Genomic DNA, 21,027 nt, shown 5'->3' with positions numbered 1-21,027 from the left:
TACAGCAGCATCTGTGACTCAGCAGCGAGCCGTGCATGTTGCATGTCTGTGCACTTTTGAGCGACTGTACGAGTGACTAATCGTAGGCTGCAGAAAAAGGTACAGAAAAATATCTCAAGTCTCAATCATGAGTAAAAGGCTGTTGCACTTTTTACATATTTACAGTTGAGCAGTATTGCAGTAAAATCTTTCTGGTAATGTTCTTGACATATTTAATTGTGCACTGAAAAGTTAATAATGCTTCTAAATCATTCATTGCAAATTGCAAAACTTGTATCGCTAGTAGGCCTGGGCAAAAAAATGATTTGCTTTAAAAATCAAGTTGGTAAGTCAAATCAATTCGTATTTTTAGGGGGAACATTTTTTTAATAATAATTTGGATGTTTAAAAATGTTAAATCATCTGTTACAAACTGCAGTGACTTATTAATTTTTTTATTTTTTTTTACAGTCATTGCCTTTGTTATTTCTGAAAGTTTGTTGATTTTTGATTTGATTTTTTAAATATATATATCTACAGTCAGCTGTTATTTTCTTCTAAATGGGGGATATTTAACATTTGACAACTTAAACTTTAACAAATAAATAAACTTGATATTTGCTTTGATATATATCAAAACAAATTGATATTTAAGTACTGCTCACACATGACTTGAATGTGTGAATGTTTTACACTGCATAAGGAAGCAGACAGTTGTACCGCGAGTGGCAAAGCTTTTCAAAAACATGCAGCTTGTGTTAAGGTGAAATAAAGCTGCGATGTACTGTTGCCCCTCACCTCCACAATCTGGTTCTCTGGGTTGATGAGCTGCACATGGGGGACGGTCATACTAACAGGATTACCCTGTGGGTCTGTCTGCTGGGTGTAAGCACAGACAGAAGGTCAGGTGAGGATTTGCGTAAACATTCACCGATCTTCTTAAAGGAGTGAGATCAGTATATGTCGTTAACAGCAACACTTTCATTCAATGTATAGGCCTAATCTAACTTTCTCTGCCAACTAGGGCAGCACAATAAAGTACATCCTTTTCATGAGATTTAGCGGTCAGAACAATTAGCAAATCAGTTTTAAAATGATTGCACATTCATGATAATTCTTATTCTTAAAATTATTCACAGAACTGCAAAAAAACTTTACCGGGACAGCATTAAGAGGATAACTAATGGACCGTGGGGTTGGTGGAGCGACCCGTAATGTCTTGTGTTTCTTGAGGCGATCGGCCAACAGGCTGTAGATGGCGCTGTAGTGATCATAAGCGTCGGTTTGAAGAGACTAGGGACAAAACAGATGCTTATTTAAACTTAGGTCTTGTATTGGGAATTGATTAAACTTATATAAAGTTTACCTGAATTGTGCGTTCTCTGTCCAGGCCCATTTCACACATGGCTATGAGCACCTGTTCATTTATGAGCTCCGTTTCCCGCTCGGTCTTCACTTGCTCACATTCTGCTATCAACTGTAGAAGAAATAAAAGCCATAAAATGAACAATTAAAAGTTAAACATTATTGTTCAGCTACATAAAGACAAATCCATCTATATCTCGGTTATCGTCATTGGGCTTTTAAATGGTCAGGTTTGTCTTGCGTTGTATTCAAATGTTGCCATAAACTCGAACTACTCTGTCTTTCACTTTCTGGAAAATACAGCAGCCTTAGATGGTCAACCCTCCGAAATATCAACGTGTTTATGGAAAGGCATTTTTATAACACTACATCATTTATCAAAGCTACAACAGTTTGGAAACAAAATGTACAGCCAAGACCTCGCCGCAGACCGGGCCAATATTGAACAACGCAACAACCCAAGCCCTAAGAATGGCCAGAATAATGTGAAGCGTCGTTGTCGTGAAACTGCGGAAGTGTTGCCGGATCTCACCCGGTCAAAGTCTGGGTCGGGGTCTCCTGTTCTCATCCATTTGTTCTTACAGATCTGCTCCATTGTCAACCGTCTGCTTGGCTCCAACACCAGCATGTGTCTGATCAAGTACTCACAGTCTGCAATGACAAAGCGTTCTTTGTTATGTAGGAAATGCGTAGAATAGACTGCACTATGCTAAAGTCTCTCACCTGTGGACATGAAGAAGGGGATGCGAAACTTGCCACTCAGGACTCGCGCGCGCAAATTTTGTAGAGTGCTGCCGTCGAAAGGTAAGGCTCCACACACCAACACGTACAACACTACACCTAAGCTCTGTGGCGGGACAAGAACAATTTATTAGAGATGCACAGATCCAGGTTTTTTGCTACCGATGCCGATATTGGGGTTTGATTATCTGCCGATATCAGCTATTTACCGATACGAAGAGACTTTCTTAAGAGTGGCTTTCTCTGAGTGAAATGTAATTGACGCTCCATTTTAAGATCAAAATAAAGTCATATTTTATTATCATGTTACAGATCAATTATCAACTATATCTGTTGATGAACTCTTGGATAAACATTTAATAAGGATGACTTTTCTACACTAAATATCCTATGACAGGCTTTAGGTGACATTAATATTAACAACTTGCATTAAATCTGATCAATACAAATATGTTAGATCAGTTATTACTAAAATACAAACACTTGGCTTCAGTAGTGGCTGATTTGAAGCATTTCTATCATTTTCGTTAGCATTAGCTTGCTCCCGCTAACTTGTTGCTAACTGCAGAATTTTGCGGCGATCAAAAATACATTTGCGGAGGTTAAAACTAACTCAGCGATTGAATTCCCCAGATTCTTAGCTTTACAATGACAAGCAGCATGTTCATTTAGATTTAAATGGTGGCGTTGAGAGCCAAAACTGGTATTGGGTCAGTATCGGATATTTGTACCCGATATTGTATTCTTTCAGCATTGGCTCCGAGCATCCACACAATTTATACACCCAGTCGGCACAAGCTGAACGTGCAGCTAGCCGCACATGCTACTCACCCATATATCTACTTTAGGTCCATCGTATTCTTTGCCCTCAAACAGCTCTGGCGCAGCGTACGGAGGGCTGCCACACCAGGTTTTTAAAAGTTGGCCTCGAGAGAATAGGTTGCTGAAACCGAAATCTAAAAGGGGGAAAAAATGTATAATTACAAATATTTACAACAAATAGATGACATTAGAACAGTGGAAAATGTGCACCTGAAAGCAAAATCTGAAGGGTGAAGGAAAAGTGTACACACCTGCTATTTTAATGTTGAGATTGTGGTCCAGAAGCAGGTTTTCGGCCTTCAGGTCTCTGTGCACAATGTTGCGGCAGTGGCAGAAGTGGACAGCCGCCACAATCTGTTTGAACTTTTTCCGGGCGTCCTTTTCTGCCATTCGCCCGTGAGCCACTAAATGGTCTGTGGAGAAATGGATAGTTAAATGCCGTCGGACTGAGGTACTTTTTCTTCTAAACCCCTCTCTTTCTATGCACTGATGAGGTTTCGGTTTGGTCTCCGTCGCAGCCTCGGAGTGGAATCTTGTTTATTTTTTATCTGGCGCATGCATTACTCGAGGAAGCGGACAAACGAATAGGCTAAGGTCCCTAATTTAAAAACAATCAAGAGAGCACCTCGAGTATATTCACTTCAGCTCTCAATTTTTCAGGTAAACGTTGCGCTTATTTATTGTAAAACTAAAAGAGATGTGAAATTAAGTCCTTAACGCATCACTTTTTGTGCCTCTTTGCAAGTTCCATGTGAGACTTTTCTGGTGCAATCAACATGACCTGTACCTGACGCTACAGAGGGCTTGTATAAAATGCATATTCAAACGTAATTACACTAAGAAGAGAAACGTTAATGAGAAAAACAACGGGAAGTCCCTCACCAAATATCTCTCCACCGCTGGCGTACTCCGTGACCAGATAGATCATCCGTTCTGTCTCCATCACCTGAGGACACAAACCTTCAGTTAACAGGATCTGCCACACAGCACAACGAGTCACAATAACGGACGTTTACAAAGAAAATAAATACATTCATTCATTCAAAGCAAAGTCGAGATTGCTGTATTATGCTTTTGGTCAAACACATTTACCAGGGTTTTTGTTCTTTCTTGTCTGAAGTCAATGCACAAATTACCAAATGTGATTACGAGTTTTACATTTCTCAACTTAACACTTCGACTGCTTCATCATGTTACTACAACAAAATGCTTATTAGTTTGACCTTTCTCAGTAATTCTTGCTTACTGAAATTGTAATATTTCAAGAGGACTGGAATACTCCTTTTGGTTTGTTTCATGACAGAAGCATAATGTATTTATCCTTTTATAAACCAGTGCTAAAAAACATTCTCGATCCGTGGTATATTTTTTTCCCTTTAGACCCTTTTTTTCTCTCTCCAGCAAACCCAATCCTTTCCAACGAACGACTGAATGTTTTGGGGAAAATAAGATAATTTATTTGAAGTACAAAAGCAGTTATAGATTTTAAAGAATAATTAACATAACTGTCATATGAATTATAAATATATATATAATAATAAACATTAAAAAGCAATATTCCGTCATTTGTAGACAAAGGCTCTATGGACAGCTTTCAGATACAAATAAATAATACAAATATTGAAAGAGTAGATGATTTCAAATATCTTGGAGTAGTTGTAGACTCCCATCTTAAATTCGGAGCTCATGTAAAGAAAATAACTACGACTATTAGGATTAATTTGAATTGTTTTCGTTTAATAAAATCTTGCCTGTCAATCAGTGCAGCCAAGTTGTACTTTCACGCAATGATCCTGTCTCATTTTTCATACTGTATCACTGTGTGGGGCCTGAGCGAGTTCAAAAGTAAAGTTAAACAGTGGCTCAAACTGAATCAAACTTGTGGACACAACAGAAGTTTATAATATTTTATTGCAAACCTTTTCTAAATTGTATTATTTGTAATGATTTATGTAAATGTGTTAACTATTTTATGTCTTAGGGACCAGGTCTGCGAACAAGCCTTTAGCTATACGGCCTATGAACATGGCATTGGTTATTGTAACAATGCTTCTTGTTCTGTCCCTATCAAATAAACATATAAATAAAGTTTGGCTTTACTCAAATCTGTTGGTGCTCATTATATATCATATATGATATCATGAAAAAGTGCATTCACTTCTGTTATTCAACTTAAACTGTGAAACTAATTTGATAGACTCACTAAAAATGGCCTGTGAGCCATAATCATCAAAATTATAACAAATAAAGGCTTGATCTGTCACTTTGCATGTAATGAGTGTATATCAAATATTAGTTTCACATTTTAAGTTGAATTACAGAAAATCTTTTGAAGTTTTTCAAGATAACAATAATTATGTGATGAGCACCTGTATAAAAAAAAAGGATGAAAATACAACAAAAAAGTGACAAAAACCCAATGAAAAAGTGATGAAAAAGCAAAAACATGGCCACAAAACAGCGACAAAAACACGACTAAAAAAAAAAGGCAACGGAAAAAAACGACGTGACAAAAAAGCTACAATCAGTTTTGTAGGTCTTAGCTTTCAAATGAGGCGTTACACTGGCCTAAAGGCTGTAAGCTCCGGTTGAGAAGCTTCTAGATTGGGTAAAGCTGAATTGGAGAAAATGCAGTCGGTTAACCGTCATCTGTACTTGTTCGAGCAAAATAATAAATATAATTGTAGTCGTTCTGTTGAAACTTTTTGTCTCGCCTGCCTAAAACATTTGAAACGGAAATGGACCGATCCTGATTCAATCACAAGTCAGTTTTATACCACCATCTCACACATCATCATCATATCGCCTACTCCTATGAGCAGGCTCTGCATAATTAGACAAAGAGGGACTATAATTATATCTATAGGAGCATCACATGTGCTCTGTGGGCCGGGTGTGTGGCAGGGCCTCGGTGCCTTGTGTCGGGTGGATGGGCCGTTTACCTGGAAGAGGCGGATGATGTGCGGGTGTTTCAACAGCTTCATAATCTGCACCTCCCTGAAGATCTTCTTTAGGTTCTCATCGTCCAGCTGTGTCTTATCCACAATCTTGATAGCCACCTGCAGGTAAACGAAAGACACAAGAGAGGTCATTCATGGTCCTCAAAAAAAATGCAGAATGGAATAGAGCTGAGCAATTCAACGTCCACAACAGAGGTTTACAAACTATACCATATTAGTGTTAATTAGAGATCATCATAATGCATTTAAGATGGGCGCCCAATTTATAAATTAGTTAAATTAAGATCTAATTTACTATTTTTTTTAGACCTAGTTAGTCCAGATTTAAACTAGATCTAGCCTTGGTGGGACTTGGAAGGTCAAATAATATTTTAGAAGGAGGTACATTGTGTAAAAAGTTTGACAATCACAGGTCTTAAAGCAGTAACTCTTACCCCTAGAGGCCATAAGCGCAACTGCAGGTGTCATAGCAAGTTGCGATTTTTTAACTTATTAATTGTCTTGGAAAGTAAATAGTACGCTGAGAGAAAAGGCGAAGGGCGAGAGGGATATTGTACATCCAATTATGGAAAAACAATAGAAAATGTGTTTTTTTTCACTCAAACCTGGCTGTAAATACTGTTTAAAGTGACGCTAGCCCGCTGTTAGCTTTGCCTGTTAGCCTGTTCTAGCCTCTTTTGTGATTCTATTAGTGTGTATTGGTTGCTCCGGTCCAGTGGCAAGCATGGTTTTCTGGCCAGAGACACCAGGGGGAGAAGAAAGACCATCCAATCATCCCATAAATACTTGTATTACCCCCGCAGGGACAACGAAAAGGATTTATTAAGGTAAACGAGTTACTTAGTACTGCTTTAAGTTACCAAAAGTAATACCAAAATTGTTAAAGGTAAGATATGTAAAATATATCAAGTGATAGTGATAGCGAATTGATTGCGAATAATTGACTGTCCGGGCCTGTATTTACACAGTAGCATTGGTAATATTTAATAAAATGTGCTCAGAAACAAATCGGAATCCCCGGTGCCATTCCTTTGACCAATGAGACGAGCTTTTCAATGAACCGGCAGGTCCGATCCGGAGGGGAGGAGGGAGGAAAGCTTGAGCATTTAATTTTGAAATTTCTCTCCATCTCTCTCCTCATTTTACAAACTAGGAGGGGCTTTCAGGTTCTTTGCAATTTCTCTCTCTGTCTTTTGTTTGCAAGAATACTGCTTGCTTATCATTAACTAGATTCTAGAAAGTTAAAAAAAAATCTAGAGATATTCCTTTTTCTAAATTTCTCCTGCTCTTAGCAGAAAAAACTAGCTTAACTGTAAAGAGAAGAGTAATAAAACAGAAACTTCACACATAACTAGAGGCAGGCGCGTAGGAGATGAGGGAAAATCCCAGCGTACCAAGATTTCATGTCAAACGCCATGTACTTTATTATAAGTTTGGCCATTATGTTCTGTGTCAGATCGTTGCTTTCTTTATCATATTTTATTTTAATCTTCTTTAGGCATGCCTTTTTAGTCTTTTATAGTTTCTATAGTTGGTTATTGTTGAGTGCTCAATACTGGTCTGAGTCCAAACAGTTTTCAGCGGTGAACTCCTGCCCCTTGTTTGGGTAACCCGACCTGAGCAGTGACCTTCGCCTCTTGCATAACCACAGCGTCCAGCACAATGGCTCCAGCAAAGTAGACAGTGATGGCGTGTGACACGGACTTTGAAATGGCCAGAGATGCCTTTAATGACTTAATCAAGTGAAACGAACAAAGCTGCGCGAAAACAGGCGTTCGTCCAAAATTAGGCGCTTAGAATATGGTCGCTATTTATCCCGAAGAGTCCACTGTTTCCTCCCGAGCTGCTCTTTCGCCTGATGGCTGAAGTGAAGATGGGAAAATCCTGACTTCCTGTTGCTGGCAGGAAGAGGAAGCGAAGGAAAGTTAACAGGGGGACTCCCGGGAGAAAACTACAGCTAAAATGGATTAGCCTCATTCTCTTCTCAATTCTGTTTACGAACAATGTACTTAACAGCCAATGTGAGTTTTCCATTAGTCGTACGGTAATAATATAGTTGTATCAAAAAGTGGTTAATAGAAGTTAAGATGGGAAGCAATGGGATAATACTGTTAATAACATGCATTTAAAAAAAATATCCAGTCAACATACAAAGTAAAACTACTTTGCTTAAATCTCCATTCAAAAAATACATGTGCAGAACCCTCTGGCCACTTGCCTTATTTTCATTATTAGCTGCCATGGTTTGCAAGTCTGAACTTATGTCTTTCTAGCTGGGGACATGTCCGTATTATATGTCACAATCACACGACTGTCGATCAAAAACTGCATCAAAAAATGCCCCCTGAAACCGCGTCTCTTCAACTCCTCCATGACCTGCTCTCCTTGGACAGCCAGGTCAGTGCCCTCTCCTTATCAGTAACAAACATAGGTGTTCGATCGTCACCTTCGACAACCACACAAACAAAATCTGTGAAAGACCTCATTCCACCACACCACCTCCGAAATATCTCCAAACCCCACCCACTCCTTTCCCAACCCGACAAAGACAAACTTGTCCATGCTTTTATCTTCTCAAAAATGGATTACTAAGGGATCTCTTCAAAAGGCCTACAGTATATTCAAAACAATCCTATGAGCATCACATCCATCCTGTACTGCCTTTGCTGGCTCACAGTTCCATTCTGGATTCAATGTAAAATTCTCCTGCTCACCCATGAATCCATCTGTGGCCAAAATCCATTGTACCTACTAGAAATCCTCCCCTCCCTGAGAACATCCAGCAGCCAGCTCCCCCGGGGTCCCCTCAGCCAGGCTCCGAAATATGGGGGATAGAGCCTTTTAGTTCAGCCACTTAAAGTGCAGAGACTGGATTTGTTTAAAGCTGAACTAAAGATGTCTTTATTTACATTAAAAAAAAGTTGCTAATGATTCATCTTTTTTTATGTGTTTTTTGTTATTATTTAGAGCACAATTTATAAGCTAAAGAGCATTGTTGAGCTGCTTAATCATCGTCATGAAAAATTTGCATACTCTTCTTTTTGACTCATCAAAAGAGAAATCACCTGAAGCTTTATTCGTGATGTTTCCCATAATTATCTTTTTAAAAAACTCATCTGAACCCAAAACATTGTTAAATGAGAGTTACATGAGGCGACACAGACTTCCACACACAGCCATAAAGCCAAGACGTTTTGTAGACAAAATACACAGCATCTCAAAACCAGTAACTAAACACCATATAGAAGTATTTGCAGTAATGAAGTCTTTGCTCCAGGAATAAAACTGATATCAACCCTTTCCGGAGCAACTACGCAGTTATTACAAAATTCAGGCCTCATCAATCAAATGTTACAAAGCACACAACATAATACATTAATATTATACAAGAAAAGGACCTAAAATGTTGGCTCTTCTGAAGACAAGACAAAATAGACATTTCAAAGTGTGTTTTTAACACGACTATAATATTGTAATACAGGTAGCGAGCCAAATGTACTTTAGCAATCAACATTTTCCACTATCAAAACAATGTGTGTGTCCCAAGTATGTGAGGAATGTTGCATTTCATGAGGGTCGACATGTTTACAACAGGGACCAAAGTAAATCTGATCTTCTCTCATGTCTCTGGAAATAGTCGAGCAAACTGCTAAAACTAACTTCAATTTTGAGTTTCATATGACGGCATTTCTCAGCATATGTTGTTATAGTATTTTAATAGTTTGAAATAAAGAGATAATACCGTTCCAAACTGCACAGATTCCAACACTATCAAATGTACGGTGATCAAATAGAACAAAAGTGACACGAGTTTCTTTTTGGGCGACATCTTTGCCTGCAGTTCCGGTCGAGGAGCACGGAGATGAGCCTGCCTGATGACGATACAACATGTAAAGCAGATGTAAATTGCATCTTCAATGGTACCCGCCGGTCAGGATACAATCTTCCAAGAATAGAGACATGGAAATCGTATGTAAATTTACATTTTTGTTTAAATAGCACAGATGGCATTAAGAAATGATCCTTTTTATTGGGCTGTCCGTCATGTTGTGTCATGGGACGGTTTGCTGTAACGGGAGGAGATTCGGATTTGCATTTAAATGTTTTTTGTATTGAGGCAATGGCAATAGCAATGCAAATAATAATAAAACTTGGACTTTTTCTTTATGCATTGTTCTTTGTGTCCATTCAGTCTATACTTTTATGGGACAGCTACATGAAGCAAAAAGAAATTAGACCACAAATGGGGCTGCTTGAGCTGTTACCCTTAAAGGATCACATTCGGTCAAATCATTAAATATGCACGGTGATGATGCTGCAGCTGTTTAACAAAGCCAGAGAAATGTCCTACTGGATAAACAATGCCCCATATTGACACTCCAAATTAAGGCAGACGCTGCTAAGTCAACACTTCTCCACCTCGAAACCGCACACTATACATACACCAAGAGCTGCGGGATTACGTTTCAATGGAGGGTATTGCCGGGCATTCTGTCAAAACAAAAGGAATTCATTTATGACCAATTTCTATGGAATATGAATATGGTAAAGGTTAGAAAAAACATAAAGGGAAATTAAAATTTGGATGAGTAATGGAATTAAAGAGAGAAAACGTACCACAGTGTTTTGACAAATACCAAATTTTTACTGTAGGGCTTTTGGTTTCAAATTGAGTGTCAAATCAAAGAACAACATACTTGCCACTCGATGTGATGCTGCTGCTGAGATGGAATGTTGCGATATGTTATGACATCACATGCATAACCTCTATTTATTTGTGTGTTTGTAAAGTATATTTCAACACCCGAATAACTGCAGTCGTCGTAATTTGCAACCATTCACATTGCAATTTGTGCAGCCCTGACCGAGAGGCAGAGGCGGGTCACACATTGGCAGAAGCAGAGGAAGAGTTTTGCATGTCCTCCCTGAACCTGCAAAGACTTTCCTCCCACAGTCAGAAACCTAACTCACCGTCAGTGTGTCAAACTGCGACGATAACTCTCATGGATGAGGGTTCAAGCAAGAAAACTCCCAGGACAAAGGCTTTTGCCGTCTACAGTGAAAAATTATTTGCTTCACAACTTCAAAACTCTCAACTTCTAAACTATTGCTTAAATGTGTTTTTTGTATAGGCTTCTTCATTGGCAACTTTGAATATTGCTGAATCTTTCAACACAGGAAAGCAGCACCCAAAATCTAAATCTGCTTGAACTTTGCTAACATTTACCTCTGGCTCAACTCTAATGATGCCAAACATTGTCTATCTGTGCCGTCATGTCTAGTGCGGTGAAGTGGAGAAAACGTGCAAACTCATCTCTCTCCGTGACAATATGGTGATATAATGTATGAGGTTACCCTTCAGCAACAGGTGACGCAGATTATAACAGCCTTCTGGCCCAGGCTTATCCCACATCATGGTGACAACGGGCTTACCCAGAGGCGCAGCAAGGGTGCCCTGGGGCACCAGGTAAAAATTCACAGGTGCCCTCCATTATATTGCATTGAGGCTGCTAGAACAAGCCTCCATAATAGACAGAAATCACGATTAATTTCAGCCACTAATAAACTGCAGTGAATCTTTCAGAACTGCTTTTACCTTACGAACCTTCACGGCCCCTTCGCTCCTCCGGCAGGGGTCTCCTAGTTATTCCTAAAGTCAACAAAAAGACTCATGGTGAGGCGTCTTTCCAATATTACGGCCCTCGCCTCTGGAACGACCTGCCGGAGGAGCTCAGGGCTGCAGAGAACATTCATGTTTTTAAGAGCAGGCTCAAGACCCACCTTTTTAGCTTAGTCTTTAACTGACTAGTCTATTTATTTAATCCTAATATATAAAATGTATATATATGGGAGGTTGTCCCAGGCGCATTGTTTTAAATGTTGTAATCTGTAAAGCACTTTGTGATACCTTTCGGTATGAAAAGCGCTTTATAAATAAAGCTTGATTGATTGATTGAATTATTCACAAAATAACTTTTCAAGCTAGAGGTCATTTGTCTGATGTCAAAACATGGCAGTTAACGTCCCATCACAGCAACAGCAGAAAATTGAGTTTGCAATATAGTGATTGATTTTCCACTCAATCTGCTGCTGTTGAAGGTTCTGTTTTTGGTTAGATTAAAATATGCAGAACTTCTTTAAAGATTTTTGTTTTTCAGTGACTTGATTTATTTTTTGTCTTTTTAATAGGCCAAGCTTAAGCAAAGTCACCTAAATAAAATGAAATAAAATGTGCAATATCTCTATAAGAGCCACCTGACACGCAGGCTATCTGCTCATCAGTTTCCAGTGTATGGTCATCATCTCGCCTCCCTTTAAGCCTCCCTTTGAGCCTCCCTTTAAGGGCATTGTGCCTTTTCTCAGGTCAGCAGAGCGCTGCTGTGGAGTGACATGCTTCATTCATAAACAGCGCCAATAGTCACGGTTTCTCCTCTTTCCTCTCCGCGGTGCCATAAGCCTCCACGGCGGCAGCAGCAGCTCAACACATGAACACACGCCGTCACACCCGCAGTCAGCTGCGTGCGCGTGATGAGGACACTAGGATGGGGCAATATTAGCCTTCTTTTCTCACTTTTTTTCCTGCGTGGTTTGTCCCTTCAGGAGTGGCAGCTTAGCGGAGCTCACACGCCCAGCCGTCATATTAAAGGAACAGGTCTTTGGGGCTGGTAAATGGCTCATTTAAATGGCACTAATGGCTCATAGTTTTGAACACCATGCTAAAGACAGACATGGTGGGTACATTTCAGACGCAAAAACATGCATGCACGCATGTCGAGTATTGCAAATAAACCTACTGAGTCAATGTTACATTGACGTAGACAAAGACATACAATGTTCAACAAGCAGCCATTTGTCAAGTGCGCTCACTAATAATGATGTCAAAATCATTCTGTGATGCTATGTCACAGTGATACAAGCTGCTCTTTCTAAATGACACAGAATGTTATTGTAGCGAATCTATGATGAATAAGTATACAATATCTTGAGTGAATTATTGAACGTTACAATTCACGCATTAAATCAAATATGATGAACAAGTCTGTTATCAATACCTTGCTTTTCCGCTCTCTACAATTCCCCTGTGATTTAGTAGCAAACAGAAATGCAACGGAATTTGCTTTGTGCCTTTCATAGTCACTCCTCTTTTGCAGAGTGTTTGTAGTTTGTGTGGAAATGACTCAGTGGAGTGTCACCTTCAAGTACAAATCCACAGACATGTTTGAGAGAGTGGGAAATCTGGGTTCTGCAAATCCATCTGCCATTTTCAGGGAGGGATATGTTTTTTGTTTTTTCCCCCTTGAAAAAGAGATTAACAAGAAACTGAAATATTAAGATGTTAACATGGGATGTGCACAAAGAGAGATAAGTTGAATGTATTTCATAGTCATGTATTTAGATTGTTATAACCTTTTTAAATCTTCGTTCTACAAATTGATTTCAAAGACTACTTGCATTTTTTTTAGCGAAAGTGTTCAATATAATCTGGCACATTTCTGCAGATTTCTGTTGAATCAAGTAATAATTGTGACAAACAAAAACTATTAAAAAAAAAAAGTTGTTTGTTTTCACAAAGGCCTGCAATCCACTGAAAAAGGGAACTGCTACTCAATGATGGTTGAGAACTGTTATTGTAAACCAACCTCAATATGGGGAAAAGAGATGACACTTGTTACCATGAGACCATCATTCATTATCGTTATGGAAACCAGTACGCCATCAACCAAGTGGCCTTCCTCCATTAATCGTCCTGGTAACATCAGCCACTTCAGACAGCCGGTGAGGCTGTCACTGATGACACGCAAAGGGTGACTAGTGTTTAAAGTTGCTCCACATATAACGGTACAGTACACTATTCAGTCCTCAGCGTCATGAGTTTGAGTCCTCACGCGCTCTCCCTGCTTAACCCTTTCACCTTACACTGTTGAATAAAGCCTGGGCCAAGAAACACATAAATAAAAAGGCTTGCCATCGTTTAACTGGCTTTGCCATTGTTTTTATTCACACCCCGTGGTATTGGACTAGCATCGGTATTGGCAGCTAATATCAAACCAGCACTTGTCTAGACATAATTTAGTCAATTTAGACTCAGTTTAGTCCTGTCTTGTTTTACGCCTGGTCTATATTTTTATCAAATACTATATGACTTTCCTGATGAAGCATTTCTTTCCAATTAGGCACCAGTCTCCTCACTAAATTGAAATAAAAACTGTTAATATTGCAATTACATTTACTGTGAGAAGTAAACACTAAACTAATAAAATCAAACAACTGAAACAATTAAGGCCAATAAAGCACAATGAAGAAATTTGAACTGCTGTATTTTAATTTTGTTAGTACGCATTTTGTATTAAAACTTCAGAAGATTGTTTTTTCTGTCACATCTGCATAACAGTTGTGAATGGGACATTGCATTTGATTTAAAAAAAAAAACAATAAATGATTCAGCATTAATTGCACTTTCTCAATTGCTTGTTAGTGGTATTGCAGCTTTCCTTGTGACGCCAAGCAGCTCCAGATTGGCACTACTCTGAAAACAACTAGAGGCTAAGAAGACGAGCTTCGCACAAACACAGCCTTTTGTCGTGCAGTTGGAGCCAAATGAAATCACATTGCAGCAGTATGTGAGAGCGAGGGGATGCTGGATGTCAGAAAGCTGTGTGTGACTAAGAGAGTGAGTATGAAAATGTTACATAGTACATTAGGCCTGTTACCTAATGCTCTGCCTGCACTCTGCTTTCCCTTCTCCTCACGATTTCACTATCCAAAAAACACAAAGAGGGAGGACAATGCAATGACCTGAGGTGCCCGATGGCCACAATTATGGCTTTACTTAGCTTATAAATATATTGACCATTTACTGGTCAATATATTTATCTTGGTATTTCAACCACTGTGGCCACAGCTCTGAATCCACTCTGGTGCAGCCTACTTTATTTTGGAAGACTGAAGTATAACTTTTAAATGCACCATACAAATGTGAGTAAATGTGATTATTTGATTTTAACACATTTAATTCCAACAGTATCAGGAGTCACAAACAGGTAATGTGTATTACACATCAAAGATAAGATATGACTTTATTAATCTCACAATGGAGAAATTCACTTGTTACATCAGCTCTCAAGAAACACTCAGGGGTGCAAATAGACAGGAAAATGTGCAATCAAGTAAGAGCAACTAGATGTATCTTATATACAATGAATAAAACTTGATAAAGGCAAAAAGAAATAATAAAAATGAGGACAAAATATAAACATCGAAATATCAAGAGTCAACATTGGCAGTGCAGATTTACAGTCAAAGTGCAGGTGGTTGATAAAGCGACACATTCAGCTGCACTGAATGTTAGTAGTACCACTGCTGAGAACTGCGGTTGGCATCGGCAACGAAAGGTTCTAAACCTGGGGTTCACTTCCACTATGGCCACCAGCTCATATCGGTCATATGCAGACATGTGACCAGATGCGCCTGCTGGAGGCGTGTTGATTATTGGCATGTGCTCATAACCCACTTGCAATATTCAAAACAGATATATTGTACTCTTTTGTTTGGTCACCTTCACTACAATTGGTGGAAGCATAAGCTCTTTAGTTCACACATGAAAAAAGCACACCGCAACCTAAACAACAATCACTTGTTGATTTAATCTTCTTTTTTCAGGGACTCACTTCTGTGTTCGTCACAGAAAAGTAATCTGCCTCCGAGCACGCACTGATTTGCATATTGATTTGGCAAGTCCTACTCAGCCCAACACTCTCCATGTATCTCTTGCTGGGTTCATTTAAGCCCTGACCTTATATACATTTGCAATTAATGGCACATTGAAATACTAATATTTGAAACAAATGTTTTGGACTAAACCCCAGAAACTTGATTCTGGTGTCAATTTGTGGGGATTCATAAAATAAGTCCAAGTCTATTGTTTCATTTTATGTACATGCATGGCATTTTGTTAGCGAATACAATGTTCTCAGAATCTCAGCTTTGGTCAATCTTAATTATAGACATGGGGCTTTTTAATTGTCAGGTCTGCAGCCAAGTCTGTGGCAGTAACAGCACCTGGTTTGTAGTTTGGAGGAATTAACTGAAAGATTCCTCTAAGCAAAGCATTTGATAATTGTTTAAGTTTATTTAAAAAGGTCAATCTTTTCTATGTACATAAACCACTCGTAAATCTGTCCAACTAATGTATCTATTGATCAGATGGCCCAGTTGCACAATTAATAAAAAAAAAAAAGATTACAAACAGTAACAGTAGCAACAGCTTCAAATGCTGGGATAACATTTTTTCTAAAGTGCTTGTATTTGTGTTGGTCGTTGTGAAAGCAAAGTTGTTTACTTTTGCCTGTAGCACCTCTGCTCGACTAACTTGCCCTCAGCTGCAACAGAAGCAAATCCAAAGGTCATTTGGAGAAAAACCACAAACTTTTCAGGAATGACTGGATTTGCATCACATTACAATCTACCTATTCAAGACTGGGATTTAAAGTATTCAATTCAAAATGACCCTGTGATTTTTTTTTTAGCAATCTTAAGTTGCAATCATAGATGTTCACTGCAAACAACAATGAGATCTTAAAGATTAGTGTGCAGGACACCTCAACAAATATGCTCTGAAATGCATGCACTTACTGTGTTAATTCTCCTGTCCTGGGCGTGTTTAAAATGTGTAGTGTGTGATTTTTGTTTTCAAATCTCGCGGTATTTTCGAAAGCAAAACTAAGAAAAAATGAGGAAAGCATTTGTGGCACAGACCTATTAAAGACTATAGCATATCAAAATGGCAGCCTGCAAAATTGCTAACTCTAAAGAAGCAAAAACAATAGTGCATCTGCTCATCCAAAGTCAATATGAAAGCCTTAATAACGTTCTGAAATGCATGAGAGTAAACCACTTTTGAATATGGGGTAGGCACCATAAGCTTTCATGCTTCTGCCTACTCCTTTTGAGTTGTCACTACTGCGTAATAATGTGATGACATAAAGTAAGAATTTAAATTGCTCAAATAAACTACTACTACTATTACACATGAAAGATGAAAACTTTTGCACTTTGAAGTTCTAACAGCAGTCAACTTTAGGCTTTACAACAACCTTTTAACATTTGTCACTCTACTGTAGCACAGGGACATCGCTTGTAGAACAAACATGCAGAGTTTGATTTTCCAAAGGGAACATGATGCATAGAAAAACAATCATCCATTTTATGCCACACTTACACCAAGCTGCATCTAATCACAGTATTGGTTGATATAAACATTGCCACAACAAGGCATTCCACTTGAGCACATCTTATAACGTTGTCAAAGGACATATTCAAATGAATGACGTCTACAGTGATGCTTGTGATGTGAAGATGCTCTCCAGTTCCTCTGATATTCATGAGCAAACAGCACTGACGCCGCTATGCTAGTTTATGAAAATCACCAGCCGCTGGTTCGTCATTGACCACCACAGACAGTCAACAAACAAGGCTTCCCTTTCATTCGTCACTGCATGTTGTCATTTTGTCCCTGTTCTTCAGCCGTACCCTACATTACTCAGCCAGACACAAACAGAAAGTGAGTATTACGTATATCAAGAACAGATAGTCTAACAAACACAAGAAGCTTTGTATCCAATTTGTTTACTTTAAAGACCATAAAAATGCCAGGCATTTAAAACTATTCAACGATATGGGTTTCAGATGTACTGTATGGTTATGGTTATATAGCAATGATATATATACACATCCTCAGCTCATCATGTCAGAGTCATTTTAGTCATAGAGCCAACTATTAATGTGTGGGGGGTGATAATGTTCACCAAACAAGTAAAGCACCGATGGTCATTGGCTTGTTGACATACAGTAGAGTCTGCTGTGTACATGTCAACAAGGGGTCATGCAGGTAAAGCTGCATAGCAGCTTGTATTAATACGATCTGAGGCTCTTCACTAAATTAAAACATACAGCAAAACTATTTAAGTATTTTGAGTAAGCTAGGTAAATGGTTGATTACAGTGTAAAAACGTCTATTTTAAACTATGTATGCTTGCAGTATATTTTAATTTGAAAAAAAAACATCAAACTACATCATACATGTTGATTGTCTGTTTGGGTTTCAGTGAAATACAATAAAAACAAATATGTAAGTGAAAGTGTAATATGGTGTAATATTGTCACTGAGGAAAAGTAATATCAAACGGGGAAAGTTATACAGCTGGATCTGGATGTAAAAATGCAGATTTCAAAGCCACCCTTTACACAGAACCGCAAAGGCCGATTTCACAAATAGCTTGATAACTCCTTCCTCTACTTCCTAAAAATACAAATTCAACACTTGTTTTTTGATATAACATACAAATATCTATTCTTAGACCAAATTAGCTAATGAGCTGAGCTAAGCTAAGCTGCAACAGTCTGAGCTCTGTCTCTTCTTTTCATCTCGGTCAATACCTTTTCTCCAGTCCTCTGCGCTTACCATTCATTCACATCAGGCCTTCAAGGATTTCCTAATACCTCAGCACAGAGTATGTAAAGGAGACATGTCTAGGAATATAACGTATTCGCAAAAAATGTCAGACGTAACGCTCGCATCGACAGACCCCCAGCACCAAGCAGCGGTGGCACCAAAGCGGGCTGCCCGTCTCTCCGGAGCCTGAAGGCCCCAGTGTCATCCCGAGTGCTGGGACAAAAAGGCTGGAAATAAAACAATGACAGCCTAACTTAAGTTATCTCTAAGGACTGGTTAACACACGTCTTACCTTTGCTTTGGTAATGACGTGCGTGGCTAGTTTAACAACCGCGAAATTTCCCTTGCCGATGGTCCGCTCGATTTCGTAGTGGCCCACACGGGCTGGGGGGGGCCTTGTGGCCGAAGTGTGGCCGGGATTGGTGATGCACCCTGTGGCCGAGCTGGGGCGACCGGAGTGGCCGATGCCGGAGGATGGCTGGGCTCGGTTCTGTGGGCCCATAGCTGGGTGAGACGGTCGGGCAGGGTGCGTAATCCCGACCGCAGCGGACCCAGCAGTACCTCCGCTTGACACGGCCGCCATCTTCTCGCCTCTCTGCGGGAACAACAAGCAGCCTTGCGCAGCGCGCATCTCGGGCACGCCCCCACCCTGCGTCATTTTACGTGGAGCGCTCCTCCGCAGCGCCCTCTCTAGGTTGTAACCATGGCAACGATCAGCGTAACAAATGACTTCATCGGCTGGAGGCTGGACCGTATTGTTGTTGCCTAGGCGACATAGAAGTGCGCATTATCACTCCGCTCCGTGATTCAGCTGCACTACCCTCGTCGAAACCAAATCTCTACAAAACTGCCGTATGGCTTATATCGGGGCATCTTGTTGCATTCAGCATAAAAATAAATGATTATTAGCAGGGTAGCCTTTTGTCGTCAAGCATAAATGCGACATTGTGGAGGCTGTTGAGGTCTAATAAATACTGGATACGGCCAAATCCATAGCCGTGTTCACGGTCTACACATTCAGACACTGAAAATGTTGGCTATTGATTGTGGAGCTCCCCGAAGGCTGTCAGCGCAAGCGGCTCATGATTTGTAAGCACGTACACAGCGCCACTCTGTGGCGCACGCACGCACGCACACACACTGGAAAAAAGAGGTCTAAAATGTATTCAGTTTATCAGTTTTCCTTATCAATTTCAATTACAGCTTAACCTTGTTCTCCTGTTCTATCGTGTGGCTTAAACGTTGTTTACTGTCTCATGTTTACTTTATGTTTTCTTTTCCTCACAAAGTTTAGAAATCGCACAAATTAAAAAAGTTTATTTTTCGTAAATTTGACACTTTTTTCCCCAAAAAATTGCGGGATTAACAAACTAACAAATTGGCCACTGTTCATAAATTTTCTTCTTTTTTCCCTTTTGCATGCATAGTGAGAACTATACATACACTACATAAAAAGACACATTTGCATTAGTTTTTCTCTCAATGTCAGACATGAAACCAGAATGAACTTTTATTTTTCTCAGGTCAATTAGAATTTTAAAAAAGTATATTTCTATTTGTCAAATTCTAGAAGAATGAGAGGTCGAATTTTTTACACTATTTGTTATTACTTTTTAAAAAATTGGCCATAAGGACCATTGTCATGTTTGGAGAGAAAAGGAGGACCCTTGCATGCCTGAGAACACCATCCCAACTGTGAAATACAGGGGTGGCAGCATCATGCTGTGGGGCTGTTCTGCTGTGGGAGGGACTGGTGCACTTCACACAATAGATGACATCATGAAGAAAGAATTCTATGTGGAAATATTGGAGCAACATCTCAAGACATCAGCCAGGAAGTTAAAGCGTGGGCGCAGATGGGTCTTCCAATTGGACAATAACCCAAAGCATATGGCCAATACTGGCTACAACGTGGCTTTAAAGAAAACAAAGTCAATGTTTTTAAGTGGTCATCACAAAGTCCTGATCTGAATCCAGTTGAAAAATGGGCGGAGCTGAAAAGCCATGTGCATGCAAGGTGGCCAACAAATGTGGCTCAGTTACACCAGTTCTGTTTGGAGGAATGGACCAAAATTCCTCCCAACTATCGTGAGAAGCTCGTGGAAGGAAATCCAAAACGTTTGACCCAAAATATACAGATGAAGATGAAAAGTGCTTTGAGATCCTAAAGCAGGTAAAGGCACTATTTAAACGTGACCATTTACCATAGACTAAACTCAAAAGTCCTTATTCTCCCCCTCTATGGCTGAAAGGCCCTAATACTCCTTTTGGCACAAAGAGCTAAATTTCGGCCACAGCAAGTATACAAAATGTATACAGAATATAAAAAATATGTCGGGGGGTGTGTTACATTATATAATCTCACAATTATACAATTTCAAATATATTGTATTTGGAGTTTCCAAAGCCTTTATGCTGTCTGAGCCTTCCAAAATCTTCATATAATAGAGAGTATCACAATAAAAAATGTGTAAAATCGTGTTTCTGCTTGGAGTATTTGCATTTATGATGACATTTTGACTAAAGGATGTGTAAATTAATAATAATGTTTATATTATTATTAAATAATAAATTAAAATTAAATTAAAATTAAAATTATTATTATACACTTATGAATGTCGTTGTTTTACTTTCTGAAGAAACAGAAAGCAACATGTTCCCATTTAATGATAAAGTCCGTGTTTACATTTCCAATGATGAAGCTGCAGA

The 21,027-nt window shown here is 39.2% G+C and overlaps 2 protein-coding genes across 4 annotated transcripts in view; one reads left to right on the top strand and one right to left on the bottom strand.

The window, feature by feature from the left end:
• Positions 1-18,931, bottom strand: part of sik3 (SIK family kinase 3) — a 34,396-nt gene extending 15,465 nt beyond the window's left edge. Inside the window, exons 1-10 of one of the 3 annotated variants that reach the window (XM_079558159.1) lie at positions 18,611-18,931; positions 5,850-5,966; positions 3,790-3,853; positions 3,159-3,320; positions 2,917-3,041; positions 2,068-2,191; positions 1,877-1,995; positions 1,346-1,456; positions 1,138-1,272; positions 778-858 (exon numbers count right to left, since the gene is read on the bottom strand). In XM_079558159.1, the coding sequence (XP_079414285.1) occupies positions 778-858; positions 1,138-1,272; positions 1,346-1,456; positions 1,877-1,995; positions 2,068-2,191; positions 2,917-3,041; positions 3,159-3,320; positions 3,790-3,853; positions 5,850-5,966; positions 18,611-18,901 (1,329 nt within the window). In that variant the 5' untranslated portion in view covers positions 18,902-18,931. The remainder of the gene's footprint in view (positions 1-777; positions 859-1,137; positions 1,273-1,345; positions 1,457-1,876; positions 1,996-2,067; positions 2,192-2,916; positions 3,042-3,158; positions 3,321-3,789; positions 3,854-5,849; positions 5,967-18,610) is intronic. The other 2 variants (XM_079558158.1, XM_079558160.1) reach the window with 2 other exon arrangements.
• Positions 18,932-20,380: 1,449 nt separating this feature from the next.
• Positions 20,381-21,027, top strand: part of sidt2 (SID1 transmembrane family, member 2) — a gene marked incomplete at its 5' end in the record, with an annotated part of 5,278 nt that continues 4,631 nt past the window's right edge. The window contains one exon of the mRNA XM_079558349.1: positions 20,381-20,406. Within this exon, the coding sequence (XP_079414475.1) occupies positions 20,381-20,406 (26 nt within the window). The remainder of the gene's footprint in view (positions 20,407-21,027) is intronic.

Source organism: Gobius niger (assembly GCF_951799975.1).
Source record: "Gobius niger genome assembly, chromosome: 1".
NCBI lineage: Eukaryota > Metazoa > Chordata > Actinopteri > Gobiiformes > Gobiidae > Gobius > Gobius niger.
This window is presented reverse-complemented; position numbering and strand designations above follow the sequence as displayed.